This window comes from Carassius gibelio, chromosome B21, assembly GCF_023724105.1.
Source record: "Carassius gibelio isolate Cgi1373 ecotype wild population from Czech Republic chromosome B21, carGib1.2-hapl.c, whole genome shotgun sequence".
Classification (NCBI taxonomy): domain Eukaryota; kingdom Metazoa; phylum Chordata; class Actinopteri; order Cypriniformes; family Cyprinidae; genus Carassius; species Carassius gibelio.
This window is the reverse complement of record NC_068416.1, coordinates 23,011,543-23,036,293: the sequence shown is the minus strand read 5'-3', so window position 1 is coordinate 23,036,293 and position 24,751 is coordinate 23,011,543. Positions and strand designations below refer to the sequence as shown.

Sequence of the window (24,751 nt, the reverse complement as noted above, 5' to 3'; positions counted from 1 at the left end):
AAGAGACTTGCTCATGTTTTTTTTTCGGAGGAAATCTAAATCTCAAATCCTGAGGTAATCCACATCACATCTTTTTGGGGTGAATTATGTCTTATTCCTCTCATCGCGTCGTCAAACTGGGCCTTGTCGCCTTAATCGACTCCAAAGTTAACAATCTAATCGCATGGCCTGAAGCACATTGTGCAGGTGCACTCAGGGTGTGTCCGAAATGCACTTGTGTATTGTGCAGCCCACGGGCAAGCTTATACAGCAACAGTATTGAAGACACTGGTAACAAACAATTGCGCTTATCAACCACATGGGGCAACCATGAGCAGAAGTTACATGGTGTTGCTTTAAACTAGCAAAAGCGGATTCGGACTTGTGCCGTGCCGCGGTCTCCGATTGGAGGCGGACGCACTAACAAGGAGGCAGAGATATTTGAAGCAATTTTACTCACCACCTGTGGTTCCAACACACGATCGTGACCCTTTTTCGTTGGGATTGCATCATCCTTAAGAAATAAACGATACGCAAATCCGTCGTCAAACTGGGCCTTGTTTGTAAAACAAGCATCTTCGAAATGCAGGGAACAAACACAAACACTTGCACAACTCCGTTGATGCTCTGTAAAAATAAACTCCATCCACTGGTCCCTTAATGCTGTTTTTTCTTTGGTAATCTGTGCAGGGTTGTCTTGCCCTGGCAACCAAAAACACTCCTTTTGTGACATTTCGCGATGCTCTCGCTCTGATCAGTGATTGTCTGTGCTCAGCCTCTCAGTGCTCTGCTATACGGGAGCGCGGGCTCTTCCGGCAGACGTGCCCTCAGGACCCATATAAGGAAATTCCGCTCCACCTAACGTCACACAGAGCCATACTCGAAAAAACTTTCCGAAACTTGTGACAAACCGGAAGGAGTATTTTTGGAACAGAAATACTCCTTCAAACGTACAACTTAATTTTTGAAACTTTGTCCATGTTTAGCATGGTAATCCAACTCTTTAACAGTGTAAAAAACTCAGTATGCATGAAATAGCATTTCACCCCCCTTTAACACAAAAATATTATCTGAATGCTTCGTAAATTATTGTTTGAAGCAATTTGCAGTGTCAAAGCCATGGTTGATTTGTAGTTACCATTGCTACAATAACCATGTTTTGTTTAGTTTTTTAGTAGTAAAATAATGGTTAATTTTCAGAAGGGAACATGGAAACTCAGATTATATTAAAGCAGATGCAGCAGTGATATTACTATCACCGACATTAAAACATGTTATTAACTTAATGTTATCAAATCAAAAAAAGTTTTACAGGATTATAAATGTAGGTTACCTAAAAGTGATGCACGGGCCTAGTCTTGGTCTTTTTTCTTTTTCTTATCTTGGCGCCGGACTACTTTTGTCTTTTCCCGGGTATAGTTGTCCATCATTTATGATCATTTGCAGTCAGCCGCAAACATGAGGTGAGAGCGAACGCGCGTGTGGCAGCGGGGGTGGCGTGATGCGCGTCTGTCTGTCTGTCTTCACCGTAAAACAAATTTTTTATGATTATGAGTATACATATATATATATATATATATATATATATATATATATATATATGTATATGTGTGTGTGTGTGTGTGTATATATATATATATATATATATATATATATATATATTTATATATATATATATATATATATATGTGTATATATATGTAAGTTCATGTTTACATGCTTATTTACGTATATGTTAGTATACATAATAATTATACCTATATTTTGGACAAGTTGTGCATTCTTGTCATCGTCTCGTCTTAGTCATGAAACAAAAGGTCGTTGACGAACATATTTCGTCTCGTCTGACAAAATTAACACTAGTGCCAGTACCGAAGCAGTGGTTTGAGTGGCTGGTTGTATCCCATTTAAAATCCTGTTTCCCTGCTTCACTAGACCCATTCCAATTTGCCTATCACCGCAATAGGTCAATTGAGGACACCATCTCTAGAGCACTTCACAATGCCCTCACCCACCTGGACAGTCAAAATACACATGTGAGAATTATGTTTATTGATTTCAGTTCTGCATTTAACTCTGTAATCCCCTCCAAGATGGTCTCCCAAGCTCAGCCAGCTTGGAATCAGCACATCCCTCAGCAACTGGATTCTAGATTTTCTGACTAACAGACCTCAGTCTGTTAAATTAGATAACCTCTCCTCCTCCATCATCACCCTGAACACAGGTGTTCAACAGGGCTGTGTACTGAGCCCTCTTCTGCACTCCTTATTCACCCATGATTGCGTTTCTGTTTATGGCTCCAACACCATAATCAATTTTGCAAATGACACCTGTTCAAAAATGATAATGAGTCAGTCTACAGGGATAAGGTGCAGCACCTAGCTGTGTGGTGTGCCACCGACAATCTTGAACTAAATACCAAGAATACAAAGGAGATCACTGTAGACTTCAGGCAGTCTAGGAGTCATGCACACACACCCATCTACATCAATGGAGCTGCAGTGGAGCATGTGTCGAGTTTCAAGTTCCTTGGCATTAACATCTCTGATGACATCACCTGGTCTCTTAACACCTCCACCCTGGTCAAAAAGGCACGCCATCGCCTTTAATTCTTACGGAGCCTTAAGAAAGCTCACCTGAGTCCCAGGATCCTTGTGTAATTCTACCGCTGTACCATTGAGAGCATACTCACAAACTGCATCTTAGTATGGTACAGCAGTTGCTCCGCATCTGACAACAAAGTACTCCAGCGGGTAGTAAAAACTGCTCAACAGATCAATGGCACCCAGTTAACTATTGAGCCATTGAGAACATTTATCACAAGTGCTGCCTGGGCAGGGCAAGGAACATCATCAAGGATTCCTCTCACCCTAATCATGGACTTTTTACCCTCCTTCCATCCGACTGGTGTTACAGTAGCCTACGCTCTTGCACTAGTAGGCTCAGGAAGAGCTTCTTTCCCCAGGCTGTGATCCTTCTGAACTCCACACAATCAATCTAACCTGCACCTTCTCTCTTACCGCACTGGTCACAGTACTTTACATACATGTATTTGCACTACTCATATTTTGCACAGACTTTACATTGTTCAAGCTACTACACTGTAAACTGTCTAACGTTGTTAATGTACAAAGCACAGTAAACTATTTCTATAAAAATATTATTTCACTACTGATATTTTGTTTAGAATACATTAACAATACTATTAGGGATGCACGGTATATATCGGCCAATGATTAATGCCCATCTAATCAGTAACGCCGGTTATCTAATCAGTGGTAAATACCATCAGTTGTGTGGTTTCACATAGAGCAGCTGTTACTACATGGAACCGTTTTTAACTGACAAGCTGCGTAAATCCAAGCTGATAATGAATGTGGATTTGCGCAGCTTGTCAGTTAGCAATGGCTCCGTGTAGTAACAACTTCTCTATGTGAAATCACGCACATAATGTTATTTACCACTGTTTAGAGAACCGGCTTTACTGATGAGATGCACATTTAACATCGGCCGATATATATCATGCACCCCAAAATACTATTGTACACTAAACCAACTGAATTTATAAACACTGTTCTTGCATTGCTGCACGCAAAATTGCTTAAATCACCTTTCTTTCCCATTCTGACATTCAGTTTGGAGTTCAGGAGATTGTCTTGACCAGGACAGCACCCCTAAATGCATTGAAGCAACTGCCATGTGATTGGTTGATTAGATAATTGCATTAATGTGAAATTGAACAGGTTTTCCCTTATAATCCTTTAGATGAGTGTATGTATATTATATAGTGTATTTATAGTATATATATATATATATATATATATATATATATATTCAATTCAATTCAATTCAAGTTTATTTGTATAGCGCTTTTTACAAAACAAATCGTTACAAAGCAACTTTACAGAAAATTATGTTTCTACAATATTTAGTAGTAGCTAGTAGTTTGTGCACATTTGACAGGATTTTAGAAAAACTAAAAAATTATAATAATACAAGACGTAGTCAGCTAGACGATGAACTATCAATATTATTAAGTTATTATATGATTAAGTCACACAATTAGGAATAATTGTTAGTTCTGTTTGTTCATTCAGGGTTAGCATCATCTGGGGTCCTCTGAGGGTCAGCATCATCTCTTCTCAGGTGTTCTGGATCCAGACTGGAGCTTGTGTAAATCCTAGTTACCACGGGATGTGAATCCCGTGGCAAAACATAGAAACAAAATACAGACATCATTAGCATAGCTGCTGATCCAACAAAGTAAAATTAGTTTAACCCAAGCTAATGAATAAAAAATAAAAATGCACCTTTGATCAGATGCAACTACACTCACAATTAAAAAGATACATTATTCGAATGCTTGGCGAAAGAGATGTGTTTTTAATCTAGATTTAAACAAAGAGAGTGTGTCTGAACCCCGAACATTATCAGGAAGGCTATTCCAGAGTTTGGGAGCCAAATGTGAGAAGGCTCTACCTCCTTTAGTGGACTTTGCTATCCTAGGAACTACCAAAAGTCCAGCGTTTTGTGACCTTAGGGTGCGTGATGGGTTGTAGCGTGGTAGAAGGCTAGTTAGGTACGCTGGAGCTAAACCATTTAGGGCCTTATAGGTAAGTAATGATAATTTGTAACTGATGCGGAACTTAATAGGTAGCCAGTGCAGAGACTGTAAAATTGGGGTAATATGATCATATTTTCTTGACCTCGTAAGGACTCTAGCTGCTGCATTTTGGACGACCTGTAGCTTGTTTATTGAAGAAGCAGGACAACCACCTAGAAGTGCATTACAATAGTCCAGTCTAGAGGTCATGAATGCATGAACTAGCTTTTCTGCATCAGAAACAGATAACATGTTTCGTAGCTTGGCAATGTTTCTAAGATGGAAGAATGCAATTTTTGTAACATTGGAAATATGATTTTCAAAAGACAAATTGCTGTCTAATATAACACCCAGATTTCTGACTGTAGAGGAAGTAACAGTACATCCGTCTAGTTGCAGATTGTAATCTACAAGATTCTGTGTAGTGTTTTTTGGTCCAATAATTAATATCTCCGTCTTATCCGAATTTAATTGGAGAAAATTCTTTGTCATCCAATCTTTTACATTTTTAACACACTCTGTTAGCTTAGATAATTGGGAAGTTTCATCTGGTCTCGTTGATATATATAGCTGAGTATCATCAGCATAACAGTGGAAGCTAATTCCGTATTTTCTAATAATATTACCAAGGGGCAACATGTATATTGAAAATAGAAGGGGACCTAGGACGGATCCTTGTGGCACTCCATATTTTACTGATGATAAATGAGATGACTCCCCATTTAAGTAAACAAAATGGTAGCGATCGGACAGGTAGGATCTAAACCATCTTAGAGCCTGCCCTTGAATACCTGTATAGTTTTGTAATCGATCTATGAGTATGTCATGATCTATGGTGTCGAACGCAGCACTAAGATCAAGTAAGACTAGAAATGAGATGCAGCCTTGGTCTGACGCAAGGAGCAGGTCATTTGTAATTTTAACAAGTGCAGTTTCTGTGCTATGGTGGGGCCTAAAACCTGACTGAAATTCTTCATACAGATCATTTTTATGCAGGAAGGTGCTCAATTGAGCAGACACAACTTTTTCTAAAATTTTAGACATAAATGGAAGATTTGAAATAGGCCTATAATTTGCCAGTACACTAGGATCTAGTTTTGGTTTCTTAATAAGAGGCTTGATAACCGCCAGCTTGAATGGTTTTGGGACGTGTCCTAAAGATAACGACGAGTTAATGATATTGAGAAGCGGTTCTTCGCCTACAGGTAACAGCTCTTTCAGTAATTTAGTGGGTACAGGATCTAATAAACATGTTGTTGGTTTAGATACAGTGATAAGTTTATTTAGCTCCTCCTGTCCTATGGTTGTAAAGCACTGCAGTTTATGTTTGGGTGCGATGGATGAAACTGAAGTGTTAGATGCTGTAGAATCTACATTCGCTATTGTATTTCTAATGTTATCTATTTTATCAGTGAAGAAATTCATAAAGTCATTACTATTTAACGTATATATATATATATATATATGTGTGTGTGTGTGTGTGTGTGTGTGTGTGTGTGTGTATATGTATGTATGTATTGCTCAGGCTTCCAAATATTGTATGTCTTTTATAGTGTACTGTTCAGAAGTTAATTTGAGTAATAAGCTTTCAAAATATGTAATTTAATGTACATGTAATTGTTCAGATGCTCCAAAATCTTGCTGTGTATGTTCCTTTAGCTCAGACAGTACATCATGACAGTATACATGACAGTATTGGTACTTTGATTCCCAGTGAATGCATAGAACTCATGAAATGTAAACTGTTAGGTTAATGCTATCTGATCAGAATTATTTTTTCCTGCTGCTTGTATTGAGTCAAATTGAGTTTTTGTAATATTTCTCTCTTCAAGAGTTCTGGACTCTTCACAGATGGGCTCAGATCTTCACACTTATCTTAAACTCAGCAGCCTGTCACACTTTTACACAAATGTATGTGTGTAAAACCTTGTAAGTGCTGATTAATCTTCCATTTTGGCCAGAGTCAGAAAAAACAGACCTCCCTCATATTCCTCCTACTCTCTATTCTCTCATTTATCTTGCTACTTCCATCCTTCCTTCCTTCCTTCCTTCCTTTATTCCTTCCTTTGTTCCTTCCTTCCTTCTGTCATAGGCATTTCTCAGGGTATTAAGGAACGCCCTGTTATGGCCAAGGTGCATGCTGAGAATTTTCACAGTCCGTGATTTGACGTGACCCAGAGATCTATTAATACCTTTATGGCAGGTTGGCATATTGTTTTGGCAGTAGATTGCAGGCATTTTGGAGTTTGTGCATGTTTTTGTGTGGGCATTGAGGTGGGTAGTCCTTCTGTTGCACTCCTTACGCACAGCATGGCTCTGTCTCTGGGCAGGCCTTTATCCGGACCCCCTCACCATGCTGAGAGTGTGTGCCACGGTATCTAGATGCTTTTAATACATGCACACGTATACAGAGTTTTTAAAAAGCTGGCGTAGGAATATGAAAATTAAATTGCTATTTAAAACTATTTTAAAAAATTCAAACAACTCATTTTAGGCTTCTCATAATCTCAGGTCTTTTGATCTAAAGGCTTATGCTTAAATGCTTAAAAAATTTTTTTAAATCAAAAATTTATTTCGCCATGCCTTCCCCACCCATTGATGATCATCTCACAAGTTCTGTGGATAGTCATGCTGTAATATTCACAGAAACAAATACAGATGGGAAGTTAGTAAGATTTACCTAGGTTTATCAAGACTTTTGACTGGTATTGGTGTTTGTTTGTTTGTTTGTTTTCATTGAAAATAGAAGCCCTGGAGCATGACACCTTATCCTGTTAATCATATTTGTAATTATACATACCTAAAGTTGCCCAGTTTCATTTCCATTTAAGTTTGTCTAAATTAAAATAAACAAATTGAGTAAAATCAAAACAATGAAACAATTAAAATTGACAAAAATATGTCAGTTTGTCAACTCAAAAGAAATATCTAAATACTTATTAACTTTTTGTTAATTTTTTTTTTTTTTTTTTTTTTTTTTTTTTTTTTTTTTTTTGGAGCAAGGCAAACTTAACTTAGTTCAGAGTATTTAGAACTTTCTTTTTCAGTTATATCTATCTTTGGCAGTAGTATATCAGTAGTATCAGTAGTAAATGTTAGTTTACATTCCAAAACATTATTTTTGCCATTAATTGTAATAATCCATTAAGATGTTGTTTTTTCACAAGGAGTCTGACAGCAGCCAGTGCTCCACACAGAGATCTGATCTCACCATCATCCAGTCTGTTTGGAATAACATGAATAAACAGAACAAACTGAAACAGACTAAATCCAGAAGAATTGTGGCAGTGTTTCCAAGACACTTCAAGAAACCTATCTGCTAAGCTACCTGAAAAACAATGCACAAGTGCACCCTAGGACAAAAGCTTTTTTAACACACAGTGTGGTCACACCAATTGTTGATTTTATTTAGTTAAGATAATAGAAGTTTTATGTATGGCATTATTTTTTGACACTATACTAACTTTACAGCATTTTTACACAAGTACCTTGCAGTTTTCTTCGAGCATTTTGGAGATATTGCCACAATTCTTCTGGATTTTGTCTGTCTCAGTTTGTTCTGTTTCTTCATGGCATTCCAGACAGACTGGATGATGATCAGATTAGATCTCTCTATGGAGCACTAGCTGCTGTCAGACTCCTTGTGCAAAAAAAAAAAAATCTCTCTGGATTATTACATTTAATGGCAAAAGGAATGTGTGGAAATGTTTGGATTTTTTTTTTTTTTTTTTTTTTTTTTGGTGAAAATTCTAGTGGCCTAAGACTTTTGCACAGTACTGTGTGTGTGTGTGAGAGAGAGAGCTTTAGGGTTACAGTGCATAAATAAATGTACACACACAGGTGGCTGTCATTAGCTTGTGCCAGCCTGCAGGTATGTACAGTATGTGATTCCGAGCATCTGTTCAGTATGATTTTATTAGTTGTTCTCATTGTGTGTGAGAGAATGTATGTCTGCCTGTTGTTATGTTTGTGTGGGTATGGGACATTTGCTGATTATTGTTGGTGCAAGGTATTTTAAATACCTTATACTCCCTAAAGGACCACAATGACCAAAGCTGTAACATCATCTCCAGTAGGTCAATGAAATAACTAAAAGCAGTTTGTCCCCTTTCTCTGTTCCCCGTTTTTCATTTCTGTGGCCCTTTTGTAGAGTCATACACTAACTTGCATATCCCAGTCATCCACTCCTCCCTAACTCCGCTGACTATGGAAGAGTGTGGAACATCACATTAATGTTCTCCCATCTGGTTTTTCGTAGGTCCTCTTAAGTCAGGTGCACAGACTGAGAGCACTGGATTTGTTGGGGCGATTTCTGGACCTGGGCCCTTGGGCCGTCAGTTTGGTGAGATACACAACTAACATTTGTTTTTACATTTCTTTTTCATACAGTAGCCTTTAGATGATACATATGTTAGTTAGGTACACTGTGTGCAGAATATCATTCTACAGCTACCTTGCATCATCATCTGGTCTTTTTTTCCCCCCGCTCTCTCTTTTGCTCTCCGCAGGCTCTTTCAGTGGGGATTTTTCCATATGTGTTGAAACTGTTACAGAGTTCAGCAAGAGAGCTCAGGCCTCTTTTGGTCTTCATATGGGCGAAGATCTTGGCTGTGGATAGTGTACGTAAACCACTTTATCCCTTTCATTTCAGCCCTTGTTTTACCCAGAATTCCACGTGATATTTAGAACATTTAAAATCATTTACATAATAATGACCAACCTTTTACTATTGAAGCCATCAAACTTGATATTCAAAGATAAAAAAAAGCATAATACAATAATGTATTATACAGTAATGCAATACAATTTTATATATATATATTCAAAAAATAAAGACCTTTTTCATGATATTCAAAATTTTTAGATGCACCTGTAGAGGAGAGTGTGTTACTAATTAGTTTTAGACAGTTTTTCTGTGATGTGGTAAGGTTGGGGGGTAATTGGGTAGTGTGGGTTGGAGGAGGTGAGATGGTCCATGTTTCAGCAGGTAGGGGGGTTGTGTGGGGTTTCAGAGGGGGGTAGAATTCATGGGTAGAAAAAGGATAAACGACTTAAAAATAAGTTTACCCTATGTGGTCAACCAAATCTGAGCCCGTGACAACAACATCCATTTGTTGAGCAAAATAATAGTCCTACCTAATGTAGTAATAGTCCAACCTAACGTATTTTGCAGAAATAATCATTACCCACCCTTTTTATTCAGTTGTGCGTAGTTAAATCTGTATTAATGAAGCTGCACTTCCTATAGACAGCACAGAACAGATGAGAATCACAAATATATATATATATTTATATATATATATAATAAACTCACTGTATGGTATCACTGTCAAATTCAGCAGCAATTTATTTGATTATTTAATCTTCATTTACTTGTGAGAATTCCGGTCTGAATAATGGTGCCGGCTGTCCCTTTTGCGCCACCAGGTGGAGATTTCACTAATGAGTTTGAATGCCTGTATGCATACTGTATATTTTAAAGAATTCCATGCACAATCATTTTGATTCATTTTTGATTCCATGAGCCAGTTTTGATGATTTTGATGAATAATCATAATTACAGACTAATAATTAATTAATGATCAATTATAATAACCTGGAGCTGATCCGTGCTGGTCGTTGAGGAAATACATCAACTTTGCACTGTGGATCACTGGATCGGCTTTCACCTTGGGCAAAGCTGAGTCCAGCCCTGGGTCATCACATGTGATTGTCGCAAGTCCAAAAGACGCTCACTCAAGCCAGCCTCCGCTCACTCTAGGCTGCGGCTCACTCTATCCCTCCCGCTTCCGCACACTCCGTCGCTGTGTGTTGTGCTGTTTTGTTGAGAAAGATAAACTACTTTGTTTGGCCTTCCAAAAGAGGACACAACTAGAAATCATGTTTATATCACGTTTATAATGGGTTTTATGTTTTTGTCTAGTCACTCAGGGCATCACAATATCTTAAGGGGTTGTAACATTTCTGTCACACACTTGAGGTATTCGGCCAATCTCAATGCACTTGGATAGCTGGCCAGTCAGAGCAAACCTCATTTTTCAGACAATGAGCCTTGTAAAAATCAATGTGTTTCAGAAGGCAGGGCATAGAGGAGAAACAAAAATGTACAGTGTGGAAAATGATGGATTTTTCCTACCTTAAACCACATAAACACATTTCATTACCCCAAATACACATCATATGACCCCTTTAAAACTGTGCTTCTCAACTGTTCTGCGCTGTCTATGGGTAACTACACAACAAAATAAAACCGGGTGAGTGATGATTAAAATTTCAGAAGAAACATATGTACAGCGTACAGCAGCAGAAGACTATTATTTTGCTGAACGAACAAGTGACACTTATCCTGCATTTTATTTTTATTTTTTTTAAACCTTTATTTGAATATAGCAACATAATATTGTGCTCTACAATATTTCCATTAATAAATCTCTGACAAGGACTTATAGCCAGTCACTGTGTGAATAGTTAGTACGCATGCTGCTTTCAGCCATAGCAACGAGGTCAACCCCACCCTTTCTCTTAGCTTCAGACTTCTCTTTATCCCTTAGTAAAAGTTTGTCTCAGCAGCTTTGTAAATAGGTTTTAAAACTTTAGCTAAAAACTTTTACTGCTATTTATGAGAACTCTTAGTGGTAAGATAAAATGTTTTGTGAATACAGGCCCAGACCCTCAAAGTTGGTGTGAAATGCCATTATAATTCCACTTCTATAATGCATCATAATTCTGAGTGATACACATAATTCAATTAAGAAAACATAGGACAGGATGTATTTTATCAGGTACTGACTACAAATTGTGAAAAGTAGGCATCACACACAAGAATGCAGCTGAACCAATTATGAGTTTGCTTTATAGCTATTTGGCTGTTGGTTTACTTTTATGCAGCAGCTATTTACACTCAGTGAAAATAGCATATTTTCTTAGTGGTACATGCAGTTTACACACATTTTACCGTCTGCACCACTGGAGCTGACGTAGTGCCTGTACTTTGTAGTGTTGACAAGCCTACAGTAATTGCGCGTTGGTGGGTGAAATTAGTGTAGAAAGCTCCAGCCAACAAGGCAGGCTATTTGTACTTAGTGTAAATAGACACTCCGTTACTTATATCCAGAACGGATTCCTTATATGCCCTTGGATATCTATGGATGTTATCAGAAAGTCAATTCAGAGGGAAAATAAGTTTATTATTATTTTTTTTTTATTAAAGATTCAAAGTAAAACAACTCTTTCACACAGTTTTCTTTTGTAATAAAATGCAACAATAAATTGTTCAGTATACCAAGAACTTGCATTAAGAAGGTTTATTTTATTATTATTATTTTTTTGAATTGTACTGTAAATTCTATATTGGTTTTTATTTCTAAATAAATTTAAAAAATCAACATGGAATTAAGATTATCTTTTTAATGCACATTCCTGGTCTAGTCAAAGATTCATCTGTTATCTTATTTTATTAATTGAAGTTAGATTAATGTGACTTTGTTTATCATAGAAGACATTCAGAGTGTATCTCGTACATTGGAGTCTGGAAGAGCAGTGGAAATGAAAGTGGTTTGCCATCTGTCTCTGGCAATAGTGGTAAAGACACCTGCAGAGATAGATGATTATTCGCACATACCTCACAGAGACTGCAGCACTCAAATTGAAACTCTAATGCTGTTGATCTGGCTACTGAAAACACATTTTTCTTTATGTTATATTTTATGATTGAATTATCAAATTCAACAGCTGCTCTTGGGAATGAATATTAAATCAAAGGTCAAACGATACCCTGTGACTTGACCTAAAATGTCAAATTTTAGGGTCAAACTGAAACTGTTCATTCTATTTTTAATTCCTCTTTGAGCAGAGAGACCCGGATGCACAGCTCTCCACAACTCTGATGCAGATATTATTGCCCTCAGATCTCATTGACACCTGCGTCAATTAAAAAATTGTTTCAGTCACAAGATATGCGAGCACCAATTTAGAAAGTATTGACATAAAGATAGAATGGAGGTTTATACAGGTTTGGAACAACTTAAGGGTTAGTACATGATGACAGAATTTAGATTTTGGGGTGAATTACCCCTTTAATTGGCATGTTTAAATTGACAGACATTCCTTCAGTTTTCATTGTCACATGATCCTTTAGAAATCAGTTTGCTGATTTGGTGCTTAAGTGGCATTTCATATTATCACAGTTAAAAATGGTTGTGCTGCTTAATATTTTGGTCTGAAAACCTGATACTTTTTTTTCACGTTTCAGTAGTGAATAGTAGGTTCAAAAGAACAGCATTTAATAAGAAATAGTTATAAGTGTGTGTGTGTGTGTGTGTGTGTGTGTGGGTGTAACAATCTAAAAGTTTTTACTGCCACTTTTAATACATTGTATGTGTCCTTGCTCATTAAAAGACCTAATTTATTGTAGAAAAAAAAAAAATCTTACTAACCCCATACTGTTCAGATATACACAGAACTGTTTAGATCATTTAGAGTGGTTAGTATGTGTAATTGGTGAGTTCTCAATTGCATCTGGCACTTAAAAAATCACCAGATGAAGTGGAGTGCACAAGCAGGCTATAGTACAACTTGCCCTTTCTTTAGGAGAGTATGTAAGTGTTTTACAACTCTGACTCAGCAACAGACAGCAAGATTGGGAGAAAATGTTGTCAGCAGTCAAAATTTTTGTCACTTCTTCAATTCCTTCTTTTACACTCGCCTACTCTTCCTGCTTCTCTTTCTCTTTTCTGTAGTCATGCCAAGCTGATCTTGTAAAAGACAATGGACACAAGTACTTCCTGTCGGTGCTGGCTGACCCGTTCATGCCTGTGAGTATCTTAGGATGGCACTGAATCATTTTCAACTTTTTCAAAACAAAATCTGTTCTGTTTACTTCAACTGCTGTCCCATATTTGTTGAGTTCAGACTATTCTTTGTTTTTTAATCGGAATTTTGTGTACTTTTGACCAGTCAAATCACGAAAGCACATTGAAAATGGATAAGACACTGTTAATTAAATGTTTTTAATTGTTGACACCTGATTCTTTATCCAGGCTGAGCATCGGACCATGGCAGTCTTCATCCTTGCGGTCATTGTCAACAACTACAACACAGGACAGGTATAAGACAGATGAAATAAAAGATTAAAAACAAAAGGCAAGCTCACACTACAGGACTGTAAGATTACATGAACTGCTGCGGTGCTCACACTCCACAAGGTTTCTGTCATCTGTTATCATCTTGTCATACTACATAACACAACACTGACGAGGTATACAAATGACAAGACTTTTGGTCAAGACGCAGTCCAGAAAAGGTTTTCTCGTGTAAATTCAAAGAAAAATTCGTAAAGTTATTACAAGACTTTTATTTATACCATATGCACTGTGATTGGCTGGATTACTCCCACCTTGTTATTACATCGAACACACAACAAGATCATGTGGCAATAATTTGAAACAAGTTTGAAAAGATTGTGGTGTCGGTGACTGCTCGTAACAGGCTCAGATCACATCACTGACCTGCTCACACCTACAAAGAATCAGCAAACCAAAGAAAGCACCGATTTGGCTGCAGTCTTAGGGTTTTGTCGCAGACCTTGAAAACCTGTCTCTGACCGCAAAATCCAACCAAAAGTTGTATAGTGTGAGCTTACCTTGTCTGTAATGACAGTTGTTAAACTAATGTTTACAAACAAACTTGAAAAGTAAATATGAATATAATTGGATGCTTTGAACAATCTATTGTTATTTTTAACAAGGTTATATATAACAAATGTAAAATCTATTCTCAGAACTTATTGTCCTTTCTTTTCATCAGGAGGCTTGTCTGCAGGGTAACCTGATTGCGATCTGTCTGGAGCAGCTGAATGACCCTCATCCTCTTCTGAGGCAGTGGGTGGCAATCTGTTTGGGCCGTATCTGGCAGAACTTTGATTCTGCACGCTGGTGTGGAGTTCGAGATAGTGCTCATGAGAAGCTCTACAGCCTTCTGTCTGATCCGATACCAGAGGTTCTGAAAGTCTAATTCTTGTAGCGCTTGCATATTTTAGATTTTCAAGGGTAACATGTATATATAACTTTCATTAATCATTAACAAACAATATATAATGTTTAATAATAAATCATTAGTTAACATATATTCACATAGCTAGAAATATGTTAATTTATTTATTCATGTTTACTAATGTACTCGTTAAACATTACCTAATGATCAATGAATTAACATAATTTGTTATGTAAATTGAAATGCTTACAAATGTCGTTAAACTTTCAATTCACATGATCATAAAAAAAACGTAAAAAAAAAAAAAAAATGTTGCGGTCTGTTAGTCATATAATGCAAGTGGATGGGAATCAGATCTAAAGGGGCGGTCACACTGCACTTTTCGTTCCATTGACTTCCATTCATACGCACGCGAATGCGTCAGACCGGAAACGCAAGCTCATGTGAAAAATTTTCGCTGCGTTCCAAAGTTCAAGTTTGGTGAACTTCTGACATACAGATACAGAGAGTACAATATAATAAGACGCACATATTAATCCATGTGATAATTGAGGAGAGACCGTTTTATCTTGCTCCCGCCCATATTCGCAAAGGCGTCCGAAATAATTTTGCACGTTTAAAGTCTAGTGTGACCGCCCCTTTAAACATACAAAATAAAAATTATAGAAAGAATAGAGCACAAACAAAACCAAATTAAACCCTGTAGCTCGTGACGATACATTGATGTGTAAAGATACAAACAGATTGGTCTGTGCAAGAAACTGAATGGTATTTTTGTTTTTTTTACATTTGATGCACTGCAATGCCTGAACTGTTTGAATGTACCCGCATTTAATACACAGAGCCATAGTTCACTGATAAGCTACGCAATATTGGGTTCATTATCGACAATGAATCAATCGCCTGCGATTATGAACACAATATCACATACAGTAGCTTGTCAGTGAACTACGGCTCTGTGTATTAAATGCCACTTCATCTGAAAGCACGAGCTGGAGAGAAATCACAGAAACTGCTTTACTGACAGATGCTCATGAAAATCACATTTGATTATTTGCACAGCCCTAATTTGGTAATTAAGCACTTCACAAACTTTTCATGTTAATATATTTTTCACTAACTCATAATCACATTCTGTAAAGGTCATATATGTGGTATGTGCTTGTTGTGTAGACTTCTTCTATTTACATATCTGAACAAAAAAAAAAAATAATTTTAACCTAAAATCTAAAGTGGAAACTATTGATCAGTTGTACATGATTATAAATTTTAACTAATCATTAGTAACTTTTTGAGCAGTCATCTCAGTGGCAAAACGGGTCCCAAATGATCTGAATTCACCTTTTTTTTTTTTGACCATTCATTCATGTTTTTGCAGTACCCAATCTAAAGTTTAAACTATTTATAATTTGTAAACGTTTACTAATCTAGTACCTTTATTGGTTTTGGATTTTAGCTGCTGTAACAATATTTGTGTAAAGGGTGTTTAATTAAGTTGAGCTAAATGCTTGCTAAAGACATAACACAAATTGTAATTGACTGTAATGTAAACATGTTTTTATTGCCTTAATTATATTAATATACCACTAAATATAATTAAACAGGTTATTCTTTGAATCATACATCAAAAGGAGAAAACTAACCTATTTTTCAAGAAAATATTACTTTATCAATACAATGTAATATAAACTGATTGAACTTTGTTCCCTTATAATATACAAATTGAACCTTTACCGTATCACAATGTATCAAAAGTTTTTAATCATTGTATAATATCTGTTAAAAACATTTGAAGATTGTCAAGAAGAGCAAGAATTCGTAAGCATTTTAATTAACATTAATTTTTTTTTTGTTAATCATTATGTAATGTTTAATATGTTTATCAGTAAGCATTAACAAGCACATTATTTTACTTTTCTTGCTATTTGAATTTATATTAACTAATGATCTGTTAATCATTATATGATGTTTGTTAATGATTTATTAATGAAAGTTGATATTAAAAAAGTGTTACCAACCTGCTATGATGCATTACAAGCCATTCTGTTCTGTGCACACCCAAGTCTATTCCTGACTAAGATATGTACCTCAAAATTATTACCTTTATATGTGGTCAAAAAGCGTACTACCTTCTTGCCATAACTCTGACCAAGGGTGTAGTGTGGTTAATTTGTGCTTGTGTTGGTGTCATTGGCAGGTGCGGTGTGCAGCTGTGTTTGCTTTGGGTACATTTGTTGGGAATTCTGCAGAGAGAACCGATCATTCTACCACCATTGATCATAATGTGGCCATGATGCTAGCACAACTCATTAATGATGGAAGTCCCATCGTGAGGAAGGCAAGTTTATTGGAATTCCATTGTTTTTTTGTTTTTTTTCAACTTCATTATCTTAAGTTTGTTCTAATACTAAGAACTGTGCATCTTTGAACTGGGGATTGTTTACAAATCATTGATTGACAGGGATATTCTGCTCCCATTCTTTTGTCCAAACATGCTGTTGAGTGAACAACATTGTGTTTCTCCAACAGATCCTGGTTCACATTTTACATAAAACTGTTTTGGAAATGTAAGACTGTAAACTCCATAAAGTGTACATACTGATGGTTCTCAACCAGAATATTACTTTTACCACCCCCTTATTGGCGGCAGCAACATTAGGAATGTGTATTTGCTGCCTTTACCATTAAGTTGCGCTATAACAATGAACTTTGAAAAGTTTGAAAGTGAATATGTTGGAGGCTCCCAAGTTGTTAGCTCCATAGTGGAGAAATTAAAGTGAAACATTTAATTTCTGAAACATTGTTAAACAAAATAATCATCACAGGACCAAATTTAGTACTGAAAATTAAATGTAAGAAATGTATTCCCTTACGAAAATGAACTAAGGTTTTGTTGAAGTCAACACGTATTAACCATCTTTTTTCTTTTTTTGGTTTAGTTTTTTTGTATTAATTACCATTTTTATAACCACAATTTCACAACAAATATCTTGCATAAACTATGGTAAGTGTAGCAACACCAATGTTAATTTGTGTTTACCATGGTTTAAAGTCGGCATGAAACTGAAGTAACGATTGTATTTTTTCCTCTACTGTGACATCTATCCAAGTGAAACAGCATTTGAAATGAGAGGATGGGACTTGATCTCGTCCCTCAGGAATTGATTCATTCGTTGGAAGTTGGGGCATTGCTAACAAAATGAAAGGCAGATCTGAATACCAGTTTGCTGTTAGTTGTGAGGGGATTTCTCTTCACTGGATAGAAATTCTAGCATGAAGAGATGTTTTATTTATTGAGGAAGATGACGACAAGGAAAATCAATGGCACAAAACATGCCTAAAAGCGCGTGTGCATGAGAGAGAGAGAGGGAAAGAGTCTGAATGACTGAGTGCGTACTCCATCAGGTTAAGTCATAATCATAAAAAAAGTTTGCAATGTCCTAAGAGTAATGTTGTGGTATTATCCTTTAGTGTACTCCCCCATGGCTTGTCAGTGCATTGATTTCTATAAAGTGAAGCATCACCTTCAGTTTTTCCTCCAGCGTTTAGCCCTCGTCACTAGCCCCGCCCTTGCGGCATAACCCATGACCAGAAGAGAAGATGAGTCATTTTGCGGGTGGGAGCGGAGGTTAACGTTTTTGATTAAAGTTTATGGGTGAACATGAATAAAAAAAATAGCAGACGCTTTTATCCAAAGCGACTTACAGTGCATTCATCTATACATTTTTACCTATCATGTGTTCCCGGAGAATTGAACCCCCCAACCTTGATAACGCTTGATAACGCAATGCTCTACCACTTGAGCTACAGGAACACTATATATATATATATATATATATATATATATATATATATATATATATATATATATATATATATATATATATATATATATATATATATATATATATATATATATATATATATATATATATATATATATATATATATATATAATAAAGTGCTCAGATAAATTATTTATAATAAACACTGCAGTATTCCATTAAAAATAAGAATTTAACATTTTGATTTCATGGACTTTAACTATAGTAACCAATTTTTTTGTAGTAAAATCAATACTGATGTGATGTCAGCCTCTCAAGAGCAGAGGTCAAGAGAGTTTTACTTCTTGGGGGAAGAAGCTCTTGTCTGGATGACCTGACCTGATTGATCCAGTATATTCTTTTCTATTCAACATTGCTTGCAAAACAAGGAGTTCCTGACACTGCTGATAGCCTTGTAGATGCTAGAGGTCTATGATTGTTGGGACAAAGGTTTCAGTATTTTTTAAGTCTTTACTCTCTGCTGAAGGGATTTAAAATTGGTGGGTAGCTTTAGAGTTCCCATACCAGTATTCAGCTGTTGGTGCCCCTGTAGAAAGTGATGAGGATGGGGGAGATGTTATGAAGGTAATGTTAAGACTCCAGGTACATTCTTCTGTGAGTTCCAAATTGAGTTCTGTTTCGCTATGTATTGCACCTTAACAGATTTGTCATAATTTCCATCATGGCACATTTTTACATAAACAGCCAGAATGTCTTAAAGAAAAAAATCAATACTGTTTATCACTATTTACTGCCCTCAGAAATACTCTCCAGCCTTTGTTAAAGAGTTCACAGAAATGTTATCAATGATTTCCTCAGAGTTTGACTGTTTTGCTATTGCAGGGGTTTTTAATATTCATGTAGATAATGCATAAAATAAAACTACAAAATACATAACTGTTTTAAACACTTTTGACCTGATTCAGCATATGCATGGACCCACACACAGTTGACGACACACTCTAGATTTAATCATCAGTGGAGATCTAAACATTTCATCCATTGTTATTAAGGAAGCAGCACTATCTGATCACTTCTGTATTTTCTTTAATATATTGATCTCTGCTACCACTGTATCTACAGTAGATCTGTCTTTGTCAGAAAGAGATATATTAATAAGAACATTAGTGTGCTATTTATGGAGGCTATATCTTTAACACCAAGCATTTCTGCAGACTCTGTTGATCTTTTCCTTGATTTATTTAATTCAAAAGTTAAGAATGTTATTGATGATATTGCTCCTGTAATAGTCAGTAAGACGGCTGGCAGGCAGAAATCAGCTAATGAGAAAATCAACAGCAGTACAGAGTTCGAAAAGACAATGCAGAAAAGATGAGCGGATGTGGCGGAAGAAGAAACTTGAAATACACTCTTGCATCTCTAAAGACAGCCTTTAAGCTTTCAATGTGGAATTAGCCACAGCTAGACAGAGTTTCTTCTCAAACCTTATAAACAGAAACTTAACACTCCCACTCTTTTTGCTGCTGTTAAAAGACAGACAAAACCCCCAAGTCAGATTCCTAGTGAAATGCTCTCCGACAGCAAATGCAATGAGTTTGCTTCCTCCTTCTCTGAGAAGACATTAATATCAGGAAGGCGGTCAGACAGATTTGACCACAATATAAAAAAGAAGATACTATGTCTATTTTGGAAGCGATTCATTGCAAAATGTTTAGAAGCAGATCTCTTAAGAGTGTTGAATGCCTCACTTCTTTCTGGGACTTTTCCAAACTCGCTCAAAACTGCAGTTGTTAAACCCCTTCTGAAAAAGTGCAATCTTGATAACAACATTTTGAGCAATTATAGACCAAATCTTCCTTTTATAGGCAAAATTATAGAAAGAGGTAGTTTTTAATCAGCTGAACAAATACTTAAACTCAAATGGATACCTAGACAATTTTCAATCTGGTTTCCGACCGCAACACAGCACAGAGACAGCGCTCATTAAAGGGTTAGTTCACCCAGTAATCAAAACTATGTAATTAATAACTCACCCTCATGTCGTTCCAAACCAAGAGAGACCTCCGTTTATCTTCGGAACACAGTTTAAGATATTTTAGATTTAGTCCGAGAGCTATCGTTCCCCCATAGAAACTGTGTGTATGGTCTACTGTCCATGTCCAGAAAGGTAAGAAAAACATCATCAAAGTAGTCCATGTGACATCAGAGGGTCAGATATAATTTTTTGAAGCATCGAAAATACATTTTGGTCCAAAAATAGCAAAAACTACGACTTTATTCAGCATTGTCTTCTCTTCCGTGTCTGTTGTGAGAGAGTTCAAAACAAAGCAGTTTGTGATATCCAGTTCGCTAACAAATCATTTTATATAACCAGATCTTTTTGAACCAGTTCACCAAATTGAACTGAATCATTTTAAACGGTTCGCGTCTCCAATACGAATTAATCCACAAATGACTTAAGCTGTTAACTTTTTTAATGTGGCTGACACTCCCTCTGAGTTAAAACAAATCAATATCCCGGAGTTATTCATTTTCTCAAACAGTACACTGTTAAACTGTGTTCTGAAGATAAACAGAGGTCTCATGGGTTTGGAACGACATGAGGGTGAGTTATTAATAACATAATTTTGATTATTGGGTGAACTAACCCTTTAAGATAATAAATGATATTTGCTTAAATTCAGATTTTGGCAAAATATCAGTGCTGGTATTACTAGATCTCAGTGCTGCATTTGACACTGTCAATCATAACGCACTTCTACAGAGACTGGAAAACTGGGTCAGGCTGTCTGGGATGGCACTAAAATGGTTCAGGTCATACTTAGAAGGGAGAGGTTCTTATGTGAGTATAGGAGAGCATAAATTTTGCACCACTCTTGTATAGCCTGTATATGCTCCTACTAATTCAAATAATGAGAAAGAACCAAATTGCCTATCACAGCTATGCTGATGATACCCAGATTTACCTAGCCTTATGACCAAATGACTACAGCCCCATTGACTACTTTGTCATTGCATTGATGAAATTAACAGTTGGATGTGGCAGAACTTTCTTCAGTTAAACAAGGAAAAAACTGAAGTCATTGCATTTGGAAACAAAGTTGAAGTTCAAGAGGTGAATGCATACAGTACCTTGACTCTATGGGGTCTAACAACTAAAAATCAAGTCAGGAATCTTGGTGTGATTCTAGGGACAGTCCTTAGATTCAGTAGTCATGTCAAAGCAGTAACTAAATCAGCATACTATCATCTAAAAACATTGCAAGAATTAGCTGTTTTGTTTCCTGTCAAAACTTGTTCATGCCTTTTCACCAGCAGGGTGGACTATAGTAATTGTCTCTTCACTGACCTTCACAGGAAGACCATTAGACAGCTGCAGCTCATCCAGAACGCTGCTGCCAGAATTCTGAATAAAACCAGAAAATCTGAGCATATCACACCAGTCCTCAGGTCTTTACACTGGCTTTGTTACATTTTGGATTGATTTTAAAGTACTTATACTCGTTTAGAAAAAGGCCTAGGACCTAAATACATTGCAGATGTGCTCACTGAATTAAAACCTAAAAGACCACTCAGATCATTAGATTACATTTTAAATTTGTTTCTTGTCAAACCATACCATATGCCTTAAGAACACATGGAATACAAACGAGTTGCATGCGATAATTTTATATTTGAATCCTTTTTTGTAAAAAGATTTAAAGGTCCCATTCTTCGTGATCCCATGTTTCAAACTTTAGTTAGTGTGTAATGCTGTTGTTAGAGTATAAATAATATCTGTAAAATTCTAAAGCTCAAAGTTCAATGCCAAGTGAGATATTTTATTTAACAGAATCCGCCTACAACGAACGACCAATTTGGAACAGCTTTAGGGAGTTTTTGGCTTTAGAACAGCATCAGGTTGACAAATGATTTACTTAAGTTGTGAACTAAAAAATATTAGTGCGAGCAAAATAAGAGTTAGGTGTAAAAGAGCGTCCTTTTGTTTAATTGTGTTGGGGCCCCCATGCCTGAAAAGTCCTCCCCTACATGGGACAGTAGTCACTAGGGCTGGATGTTATTTTCTTAAGCACATGTGATGGTCTTCACCTTAAAGAGTACAGAGACAGTTTACTGGCTCAGGTGAATGTTGAAGATGGGGACATTTGTGAGTTGGACTGCACTGTCCCTGAACATCTGACTAGAAATCTAAAAACCAAAGAGCTACTTTATTTACAGATTTAATGGCAGCATCAGAGGAGTATGGCCTCCACAGTGAGCTTTTGCTGTGCTTGCATGTGTACTGTCTTCAGGCCTCGCACACCAGACAAAAAGCTTAGTAGGCACAGCTTATTATAGATCTCTATATGAAGCATAAAGGCTTGATTTTTGGCTTGAGAAATGATTTTTTTTTTTTTTTTTCTGAAAAATACACAATACAATAAATCTTTCAGCCTGGGGTAAAGTCATTATGTATATTAACAATAATTTGGGACAAATTAAACTTAATGGAAAAACCACAACGATGTGCCAAACATTATTACCACCTGTTGGTCATCCTTGTGCTGCCAAAACAACGAAGACTTGCCAAGTCATAGACTTTTTAAGACCGCTAAAGGTGACCTGTGATATCTGGCACTAAGACATTACCAGTAGATATTTAATGTCTTTAAGTTGAGTCACTAGAGTATGGGAGCGGAGCGTGGAGTGGAGCAGTGTGATTTTGACAGGAGCGAGGAGCGGATTTTTTAAAAGTCGGAGCGTTGTGGTTTTCACTCGCTCCAAGAGCGCTCCACCACCGCTCCATCACGAGTACAATTCATGCCAACTGCATATTTAGCAAGTATTCACATTAAACATATTTAACTATAGCTTGTTACAGATGGATCTCTCAAATCAGAAGGTTACAATGACGACAATAGCCGAGCGGGAAGTTATAGGTTCGTTCTCAAGGAGTTTGTCTGTTCCTTTTACTGAATATTTTCGGGTCGAAGCATGATTTAAACACTTACAGCACATTCACACGCAATCGCTTTCGCAATAATGCATTCAAAGAAATGTAATCTTACAGTGTTACTTCATCTGTATCTGATTTTGAATGAGCAGAAATCTGTAAGAAATGCATTGGTCTGTAGACAAAATAAAAATGTACTGTTATTTTCATCACAAACAAAATTTGCACAGAAGAATACAGTAATTATATTAATGCTGACATCCATGTTATTAGTTTGGCATGTGGTAGGGAAAAAAAGTTTGCACACAATAGCCTAAAGCACTTTGAAACTCTCCTGTTATTTTTTATTTTATTTTAATATAGACTACATTATGAACATAACATTTTAAACATACTGAAATACTATAGCCACGGAGCGAAGGCGGAGCGGTGTTTCTGGTATCACTGAGCGGGGAGTGGAGCGGGAGCGGGAAATTGTGAACCTGGAGCGGAGTGATTATTAAATGCTCTGAGTGCGGAGGGGAAATCGTTTCCACTCCACTCCTCTCACATACTCTGTGAGTCACCATTGATTGTATTGGTTGGTCCAGCACATCCCACAGATACTAAATCAGAATAGCATTTAAGAGATCAGGACAACACCGGAAACAGGAGTTTCCTAACAGAACATTCCCAAGAGCATCACAGTCCTTTGAACGGTTTGTAATCTTCCTCCAGTGTATCCTGGTGCCATTACATCCCCAAGTAAACATGATGTAAAAGACAATAGGTCTCATCAGTCCAGACAACCTTTTTCCACTGCTCCAATGTCCAGTTCTGTTGTTCTTGTGTCCATTCTAGGGTCTTTTAGCTTTGTACAGGGGTTATTATGGACACTCTCATGAGACTGCATCTACACACAAACTCATCATTAAACAACTTTTGCCACGGATGAGCACTGTCACCAAATATACAAATTACTGTTGACAAATTTCTTCAAATACAACTCCAATAAAACTCTAGCTACCCATTGTGTGAATAGTTAACAATTGCAATAGTAATATAAACTATAATAAAATATATTCAACTCACATCATAGAAATTTTCACCTAAAGCAAATATTTCTGGTCCAGCTGAGTATGTGCTGATTTCATTAGCAAAATTAAATTCAGTTTGAATTTCATCCCAAAAAAATTATAATTTTTATAATTATAATTAAAAACGTAATCTTTCAGTTGTTAGGGCATGTTATTAAATATAAACTCCAGCCATGATTGATGGACAGACATAAGTTGTACAGAACACACATCCTTGATTACATACAACAATGAAACATCAATTGACTTTAAATTCTGGGCATTTCAAAGGGGGGGAGAATAATAATTAATGTTTTAAACTAGGGTGTTAGTTTTAAGAGTAAGTAGAATAATCTCTTTTTTGTGTGTAAATATCAAGAACATTTTGATTTTCCATTTCTTGGCC

At 36.5% G+C, this 24,751-nt stretch overlaps 1 protein-coding gene across 1 annotated transcript; it reads left to right on the top strand.

The window, feature by feature from the left end:
- The first annotated feature begins 8,776 nt into the window (after positions 1 to 8,776).
- Positions 8,777 to 17,000, top strand: LOC127985612 (regulatory-associated protein of mTOR-like). The gene is made up of 6 exons (XM_052587644.1): positions 8,777 to 8,924; positions 9,091 to 9,201; positions 13,321 to 13,395; positions 13,621 to 13,686; positions 14,387 to 14,578; positions 16,770 to 17,000. The coding sequence occupies exons 3-6, from the start codon at positions 13,390 to 13,392 to the stop codon at positions 16,998 to 17,000; spliced, it is 495 nt and encodes a 164-aa protein (XP_052443604.1). The 5' UTR covers positions 8,777 to 8,924; positions 9,091 to 9,201; positions 13,321 to 13,389.
- Positions 17,001 to 24,751: the final 7,751 nt, after the last annotated feature.